The 9,717-nt window shown below is 36.3% G+C and overlaps 2 protein-coding genes across 4 annotated transcripts in view; both read left to right on the top strand.

The window, feature by feature from the left end:
- The window catches only part of PDE6H (phosphodiesterase 6H), a 175,846-nt gene that overhangs the window by 11,509 nt on the left and 154,620 nt on the right, over window positions 1-9,717 (top strand). The gene's annotated exons all lie outside the window — the stretch shown is intronic.
- On the top strand, window positions 8,426-9,392 carry C10H12orf60 (chromosome 10 C12orf60 homolog). Its single transcript, XM_003846201.7, is given in 3 exon segments — window positions 8,426-8,781; window positions 8,783-9,197; window positions 9,200-9,392. Coding segments are annotated over 3 exon segments (810 nt in total). The 5' UTR covers window positions 8,426-8,505; the 3' UTR covers window positions 9,319-9,392.

The raw sequence follows: 9,717 nt of genomic DNA on the forward strand, positions 1-9,717 counted from the left end.
GTATTAAGTTATATAAACTGGAAGACTAATAGTGTGTAAAACTTATTTTTAAATTTCTGTTCTTTAATGGACTTTTTATTGTTGAGAAGCACTATATAACTGAGCTAATTCAATTTAGTAGAGAAGATGGCTCTTTGATTGCAGCTCTCAGATTTTGGGGTTTTATCTTGTCAACTATTCCAGATACTAAGTTTCTTTTAGCTTCTGTTGCATTTGCACCTCTAACTGTTGCTGATTATTTAAATTCTCAAGATATATAAATGCAGTTACTTGCATCCAATTTTTTTTTCCTCTTCTTTCCAGCTAGGAGTTCTCCTCTTTGTCATTCTTTCTCTTCCTGTGTTGGTAAATTGTCTTGACAATATAAAAACCTTAAAGTCCAACTTCACTCTTTTCCCTGAAAGCTCAGATCAGAGTCTTCCCTGCTGCTTCTTCCCAGCTTCAGTCTTCAGACCCGTTAATTCCTCCACAGCAAAGACACCTGAGTCGCAGGGAAATCACTCAGCCCCAGTGTAACTTAGTGAAAGACAGCAGGCTTTACACTCAGACAGTCCTGGTTTTGTGTACTCCAAGTACCACTTACTAGTCATGTAATCCTAAGAAAGTCACTTAGCCTAAGTTTTCCCATTGGTGTAATATGAGTATTAGTTAATAATTTATGGATTAAATGGGATAGTGTTTATAAAGTAATTGGCATAGTGGCTGATATGTGGCAAAATCTTATGAAATGGTAGCTATTCATATATTAACAACGGTATCTCCTGGTGGAGGGGAGAGGAGAATGGGTGGGTACAGGATACAGAATCAAAATGCCAGACAGGCAGACAGGAAACTTTAAAATCTAAAGATGCTGCCCTGTGATCCTAAAGAAGGGCTAAGTGGGGTCACTTTTCTACTTTTGTCCCAGTGGATCATCTTGCCCTTGATGTATCCAGGGCCCCACCATGTACGGATGTGTGGCCAGTGTATCTGAACTAGGTATGGATGTTAAGTAGGATTTTAATAGATGTTTGGGGAGGATGGTGGTATAGAGGAAATAATACAGATGGAGGGAACACTGAGAGCAAAGGAGCTGAACCAAAAATTGTAGAACATTTTCAGGGAACAAAATCCACCATGCTGGTGATACAGGGTGTAAGTGGGAGGAGCAGTTAAGGGAAGGTAAGTCATGGAAAATTGAAAATAGTTTGTAGATAGCCTTAGATGTCATGCTAGGAAATTGTATTTCATTCTGTAGGTAATAATGAACCATTAAAAAATCCTTTTAATTATGGTGTAATATTTGGAGATTTGGATTTCAGGAAGGGTACATTATGTAAACTTGATTAGTAGGTATGGACAATAAAGCATGAGTTACCAACCCCATTGCCTACAGTATGTGGACAAAATATGTCTGTCTTTTACTCTGTCTTAAAACAGTTGCATTTTGTTTCCAAAGAGGCTATTGTTGAAGAGTACCATTTAACCCACTTGTTCCTAAGGTGTTTGTTTCTCTCCTATTTCTACCCTTCTTAACATTTATTGCCTACTCATCCACTCCTTTGTCTCCTACCACATAGCAGCCTAAGTGGAGTTGCCAAAATTAAGGATAAACAGTAACAATGCAAAATAATTATCAGAGAAAAACTAGAAGCAATATTGACTTCATACTGAGCCCCCTAATCAACTTGAACTTCTTTTTTCTGCAATCAGTTTCTCAGGTTGAAAACTTGAACTTCTTAAATCTTTCTTGACTACTAAAGCCAGTATTAACGTCAAGTCAATAGTCAGAACTGAAACTTAGGAAGCAGGCAAATTTTCTTAGTGTAGATCTTGGAGTCAGGGTGGTTTTAGGGAATCAGGAAGGCTGATTTGACAAGTTTCACTGCTGGATTGACAGTGGTGGGAAATGAGAGTGAAAGCAATAATATCTCCAAACTTATCTGCATGTAGCTCTCACTTGATAGTTTCTTTTATTTAGAATGCTTTATTTTCCCTTTTATCCTAAAGCGCATCCCCTTCTTTTCCTAAAATCTCTGCTCAAAAACCATATATTACATGACCCTGAATAACCTGCCTGATTCAATTATGATTGTTTCAACAATTTGCCAGCATTTATGAATGTTGCACTTAAAAAAAAAATCAAGCAAACCTAAAAATAATCACCTTTTTGACCCAATAGCTTCCTTTATCTTTCTTCTTCGCAGTTAGACTTCCCAGTTTGGTAGTGTACATGCATTGCCTCTACTTCATTTTCTCCATTAATTTTCCAGTATTTATAATCTAGCTTCTGTACATATTCCTGCCTCTTGCAAAATTGCTTTTCTAGCATTGTCAATGACATTGTAATGACTAAACATAAGAAATAATTTACAGTGTTTATCATACTTGCAGCATTTGAAATTGCTGATCAGGTCTTTATATTTTCTCTTTTTTTTTTTTTTTTTTGAGACAGAGTCTCACTCTGTCACCCAGGCTGGAGTGCAGTGGTGCCATCTTGGCTCACTGCATCCTCCGCCTCCCAGGTTCAAGCAATTCTCCTCCCTCAGCCTCCCGAGTAGCTGGGATTACAGGCGTGTGCCACACCCAGCTAATTTTTGTATTTTTTAGTAGAGACGGGGTTTTGCCATGTTGGGCAGGCTGGTCTCCAACTCCTGGCCTTAAGTGATCTGCCTACCTCAGTCTCCCAAAGTGTTGGGGTTACACTAAAATAAAATACTTAAATATAAATCTAAGAATATATGAGCCACCATGCCCGGCCAATTTATCATTTTTTCTTTAATGGATATGCTTTTGGTGTCATACATATCAAAGGACTAATCAGCTAACCAAAAGTTACAAGATTTTCTTCTGTTTTATGGTTTTATATTTTTATATTCATGTCCCATTTTGAGTTAATTTATGTATGTGTATGGTATGACATAAAATCAAGGTTTATGTTTTTGCATATGGGTATCAGGCTTTTCCAGCACCATTCATTGAAAAACCCTAAACTTTCTTTTTTTGTTGTTGTTCTTTCTTTGTTTTTTGTTTTTATTTATTTCTTCCAAAAAAAAAAGGGAGGATACATGTGCAGAATGTGCAGGTTTGTTACACAGGTATACATGTGCCATGGTGGTTTGCTGCACCTATTGACCCATCCTTTAAGTTCCCTCCCCTCGCCACCCACTCCTCAACTGGCCCTGGTGTGTGTTGTTCCCCTCTCTGTGTTCATGCGTTCTTATTGTTCAACTCCCACTTATGAGTGAGAACATGTGGTGTTTGGTTTTCTGTTCCTGTGTTAGTGTGCTGAGGATGATGGCTTCTAGCTTCATCCATGTCCCTGCAAAGGACATGATCTCATTCCTTTTTATGGCTGCATGGTATTCCATGGTGTATATGTAACACATTTTCTTTATGCAGTCTATCATTGATGGGCATTTGGGTTGGTTCCATGTCTTTGCTGTTGTAAATAGTGCTGCAATAAACATACATGTGCATGTGTCTTCATAGTAGCATGATTTATAATCCTTTGGGTATATACCCAATAATGGGATTGATGGGTCAAACTGTATTTATGGTTCTATATCCTTGAGGAATTGCCATACTATCTTCCTCAATGATTGAACTAATTTACATTCCCACTAACAGGGTAAAAGCATTCCTATTTCTCCACACCCTTGCAAGCATCTGTTGTTTCCTGACTTTTTAATAATCTCCATTCTGACTGGCGTGAGATGGTATCCCACTGTGGTTTTGATTTGCATTTCTCTGATGATCCGTGTTGTTGAGCTTTCTTTTTTATACATTTGTTGGTCGTGTAAAGATCTTCTTTTGAGAAGTGTCTGTTCATATCCTTTGCCCATTTTTTGATGGGGTTGTAAATTTGTTTAAGTTCCTTGTAAATTCTAGATATTAGACCTTTATCATATAGGTAGATTGCAAAAAATTTCTCTCATTCTATAAGTTGCCTGTTCACTCTGATGATAATTTCTGTTGCTGCGCAGAAGCTCTTTAGTTTTATTAGATTCCATTTGTCAATTTTGGCTTTTGTTGCAATTGCTTTTGGCATTTTTGTCATGAAGTCTTTGCCCATGCCTATGTCCTGAATGGTATTGCCTAGGTTTTCTTCTAGGGTGAAAACACCTAAACTTTCTATGTTAAATTGCCTTTGCATCTTTGTTAAAAATCAATTGACCGGCCAGGCACGGTGGCTTATGCCTGTAATCCCAGCACTTTGGGAGGCGGAGGCAGGCAGATCACAAGGTCAGGAGATGGAGACCATCCTGGCCAACATGGTGAAACCTCATCTCTACTAAAATACAAAAAAATTAGCTGGGCATGGTGGTGTGTGCCTGTACTCCCAGCTACTTGGGAGGCTGAGGCAGGGATCGCTTGAATCCAGTGAGGGGCGGAGGTTGCAGTGAGCTGAGATTGCGCCACTGCACGCCAGCCTGGTGACAGAGCAAGACTCTCTCTCAAAACAACAACAACAAAAACAATCAATTGACCACATTTGTGGGTCTTTTTCTAGACTTTCTGTTCTGTTAGGTTGGTCTACATATCACCAATACCAAACTGTCTCAATTACTGTGGTATATCTTAATATTAGATTGTGTGAGTCCTCTAACTCTGTTCCTTTAGAAAAATCTTTGTTTATTCTTGTTCCTTTACATTTACATATATATTCTAGAATTCACTGTTCTGTATCTATAAAGAATCTTGGTGGCATTTTTATTGTGATTACATTAATTCTGTGGAGCAATTTGGGAAAAATTGACATCTTAACTACGTAAGTCTTCCAATCCATGGACAGAGTTGGAGTTGACATCTTTGCTATATAGAGTCTTTCAGTTCATGGACAGAGTTTATCTCTCCATTTATTTACATTTTCTTTGATTTTTTTTTACTTCAGAATTTTATTTTTTAAAATCTTAGTGCACAGATTATGCACATATATTCTTAGATTTATATTTAAGTATTTTATTGAGAAAGTATTATAAATGATACTTATACAAATGATTGGTTCCCTATTGTTCATTCCTAGTGAATAGAAAACAATGGATATTTGAATGCTGACCTTGCATCTGCTAAAATTACTAATAGCTCTAAGAACTTTTGTGTAGATTCCTTGGGATTTTGTATGTAGACATCATGTTGTCTACAGAGGTAGTTTTATCTCTTCCTTCTCAATTTGAATATTTTCTTTTTCTTGTCCCACATCACTTTCTAGGATTTCCAGTATGATATTAAATAGAACTAGTGAAAGTGAACATACCTGACTAATTCCCAATCCTGGGGGGTAGCAACTAGTCTTTTATTATGTTAGCTGTGGTTCTTTGTAAGAGCCCTCTATGATTAAGGAAGTTTTCTTATATTCCTACTTTGCTAAGAATTTTTATTATTAATGGATATTGAATATTTAAAAATGCCTTTTCTGCATCTACTGATATGATCATGTGGTTTTTCTTGTTTAGTTTGATTTTTTAATGTTGAACTAACCTTACATTTTTGGGATACACCTTAAATTGTTCTTAAGGAATATTGGTCTAGAGTTTTCTTATTTTTCTACAATGGTAGCCTTATAAAATGAGTTGAGAGATATTCTCCCTTCTGTTTTCTGGAGGATATTGTATAGAATTGTTATTCTTTTTTAAATGTTTGTTTGAATTCACAAGTGAAACCATCTGTGCCTTGATTTTCTCTTCTAGAAGGTGTTTAACTACAGACGCAATGTCTTTAAGAAATATAGGTTTATTTAAGTTTTTTGTTTCTACTTGGAAGAGTTTCCATAGCTTATGTCTTTTAAGGGAATAGGCCTGTTTTATTTAGATTGTTGAATTTATGCACTCAGAGTTGTTTATAGTGTTCTCTCATTATCCTTTTTATATCTGTAGGGTCATAGTGACATCTCATTATTTACATTGGCAATTTGTGTTCTCTCTCCTTTTTTTTTGGTCAACTGGCTTAAAGTTTATTGGTTTTTCTTTAAACACTTTGTAGTTTTGTTGGATTTTTATCTATTTTTTCTGTTTTCAATTTCACTGATTTCTGCTCTTTATTATTTTTTTCCTTTTGCTTACTTTGAATGTTTGCTCTTTTCTAACTTAAGATAGAAGTTAAAATTATTCATTTTATATCTTCCTTTCTAATATAAACACTTAATCTACAGATTTCTCTCTAAACACTGCTTTAGTTTCATCTCACAGATTTTGATATATTTTCATTTTCATTCAGTTCAAAATAATTTCTATATTTTTGTGACTTCTTTTTTGAGCCACAGATTATTTAAGGGTGTGTTGTTTAATTTACAATATTTTGTAATTTTTCATGTATCTTCTTTGTTGACTTCTATTTTAATTCTATTAAGAGAAGATTTATTGTCTTTTACATATATGAAAAAAACTCCTGGAATTTTTAATTGGAATTGTGTTGTATTTATAAATTAGTTTGAGGAGTACTGACATCTTAGCAATATTGAGTTTTTTGGCCCATTAACAATATATCTTTCTATTTATTTAGGTCTTCCCTAATTTTTCTCAGCAATATTTTACAGTTGTAAGTGTAGAGATATTTCATCTCTCTTGTCAGATTTATCTATAAATATTTCATATTTTAAATGATATTGTAAAGGTCATTGTTTTAATTTTAATTTCTGATTTTTATTTTGTTGCTAGTATATAGAAATACAATTGATTTTGTACATTTGATCTTGTATTTTTCAACCTTGTGAAACTTAGTTATTACTTCTAGAAATGCATATTTAATGTAATTATTGATATGCTTAAATTAAGTGTAACATTTAGTTTTCTGTTTTTCTGTTCTGTTTTTCAAATTTCTCTGTTTTCCTTTTCAAGCCATCTTTTGAGTAATATAAGTAGTTACTTAAATAATTTTGAAATTTCATTTTAATTTGCCTATTGACGAAAATCTGAATTAGTATCCTAGGGCTGCTGTCACAAATTACCTCACACTTAGTGATTTTAAACAACAGAAATGTACCCTCTCAGAGTTCTCAAGGCTGGAAGGCTGAAGTCAAGCAGGACCTCTCTCCCTCTGGGGGCTCTGAGGGAGAATCTATTCTTTGCCTCTTCCAGCTCTGGTGGCCATGACCATCCCTTAAGTTGGGGCCACATCACCTCCATTTCTGCTTCCATGGCCCCATTGTTTCCTGCTCTGTTTTTAATGGTTACTCTAGAGATTATAATATACTTCCACACTTCACACAATCTACTTAGAATTAATATTTTATCACTTCAAGTAAAATAAAGAAGTCTTTCAGCTACATAAGTCTCCTTACTCTCTCTCCTTTATGATGTAATTGTCATATACATTAAGTCTACCTGCATTGAAAATCCCAACAGTGCTATTTTTTGGTTATAATTTTTGCTTCTTTCTGTGGTCTGCCACCTGCTATTTGATTCCCGGGGGTCCCCTTTCCTGGTGTTCTGGCTAGAAAACAATTTCAGCTCTTCCCATTGCAACTGGTTCTCACCTTGGGGCAAAGCAGTGAGAGAAAGAAGCCTGCAAGGTCACTACCACCATCCCTGCACCACAGTTGCTTCTGCCTAGGGTAGAGTGGGAAGAGTGAAAAGGGGTCCACCCCATAAGGACAGCGTTTTCACTGCCAGTTGATAGGGGCAGGGGCAAAGGACTGGCTGACCTCTGCTGCACTTGTGAGGTGTGTGGGGGGGTGGGGTGGGGAGTAGGGGATGGGGGTGGGTGGCACTGCTGTTACTTGTTAACGCTCGAAGTCAAAAGTGTTTGGAGCTGCCTCTGCTCATGACTAGTTGGGGGCAGACAGAGGGTGGGGTGGGGGGGCTACCACTTTGTTGCTGGCAACTAGATCAAAAGGGATCTGCCCGGCAGAGGCCCCTGCTCCTGATTTGCTTTGTAGAGTGGGTTTATTTTGGAGCTTTCCCTGTTTGGGCTTGTTCACAGTTCTAATTCCAGGCTGCCCTAGAGCCCAAGATGGGATATATAGGAAGCAGGAGAAGACAAACGACAACAACAACAACAGCAACAACAACAACAAACACAGAAAAACACACCCTCAAACAAAAAGTCAGAGCTTCATTGCTTTATTGTCCTTTAAATGCTGTACTCCGTACTTCCTTGGCCTTCTGTCATCCACCTTTCAGAATTATCTGATAGTGATTTTATATATTCAGTCCAGGATTTTTAGTTGTAATCAGTAGGAAAGATCAGATGGAGTGTGCTTAGTCTACCTTAACTGGAACCAGAGCCCCTCTATGTAATTTGTAATGCTTTATCCAGTATTTTTCACTACATTGAATAGTTAAGGGTAGTATCCTTGAGTGTAGTGTAATTCAGTATATCAATCTATCCATATATTCGGGATCCAGCACACAGTATTTGATATGTGGTATAAATTCGGCGATACAACCCTATTCTACCCTGTTTTAATTATTTTTGTTATTATTTTTATTGAAGCATAGTACCATTTTTGTTTCAATGTTTGTATAGCTTTCCTGCCCTTGGCAGGGGGAGTTATCTTCATATTTAGACTATACTTTCAGTTTCTTTATGGTTGCCAAATCGACTTTTATTTTTCATTTGGATTACTGCTTTGCTTTGCATTATTGGAACTTATTTGTTGGAGAAACGTCTTCAGAGTCAGAAAAGGATAAAGAGAGACTGATTCAAGCTGCCAAAATGTTCTTCTTTCATGTACAAGATCTTGCTTCTGTCACAAACACACTGACTGAATTGTTTAACTGCAGTATGAATACTCAAATCCTTTTGATGGCTGTGAAAAACAATAGTAACATTAAGGATTTTTTTGAGCAAATGCTCAAAATTTTTTAAGGAGATGCAATCTGTAATGGATGCAAGACATGACAAAATTCAAAAGGAGTCTTTATGTTCCAAGGTTGCAATGGCCATGTGCTCTGTGGTTCAGAAGAGTACCAATGTAGAGGAGTTGCATCAGTCAGCTAAAGAAGTTTTCAAAAGTGCCCATACGCCAGTCATCATCTCTGTGCTAAACAGCAGTAACATCCTTGGGAGTCTGGAATCTTCTCTTTCACACTTGATGAAATTCCCCATCATGAATCTTCAATTAAGTAACTTCTATACAGAAGACACCAAAGAGCAATCAGATGTCACCACATCTGAGAGAACCAGAAGTCCAGGTTCTTCCAAAACCACTGTGATAGACACCTTGAAAAAACTGCAGGATGTACTAAAAACTGAGGATTCCAAAAATCCCACAAAGTCAGAGCAGATTTGTTGGAACAAATTGTCAAGGCTATGGGACCAATCTTAGAGATCCTCCAAAAAGCCATAAAGACTATGGAAATGAATATTTCTGTGTTTAAGAAAGCCAGTGACAAGTAGGGATGCAACAGAAATGTTCATTTCTGTCAGAAAACTACTTACAATCTTATGGTTTTTCATAGTAGTTTCTAAGATCTTTTGGTGCCAAACATGTGCTATGTTAGAACATAAGTACACAAAAGTCATCTGGCAAAACATTTACCTGTAGTTTTGCTTTATTAAAATAAAAAGAAATAATTAAGAAAGCCTGTTTGAAATGTCAGTCACTAAGAAGAATATATTGTTGAAAAAAACAAAGTGGTATTACATTTGAGGATGTTTCTAAATATTGTGTTTAATCTTAAAGCATAATTAAAACAACCCTAAAGTAGTTCCCACACTTAACTATTCTATTTCCAGTGAGAAATCCAGGTAAACTGTAAATATTATCATTAGATAGACAATCTAGGCCTGGGAAAC

The sequence above is a fragment of the Pan paniscus genome, chromosome 10 (genome assembly GCF_029289425.2).
Source record: "Pan paniscus chromosome 10, NHGRI_mPanPan1-v2.0_pri, whole genome shotgun sequence".
NCBI classification, from domain to species: Eukaryota; Metazoa; Chordata; class Mammalia; order Primates; family Hominidae; genus Pan; species Pan paniscus.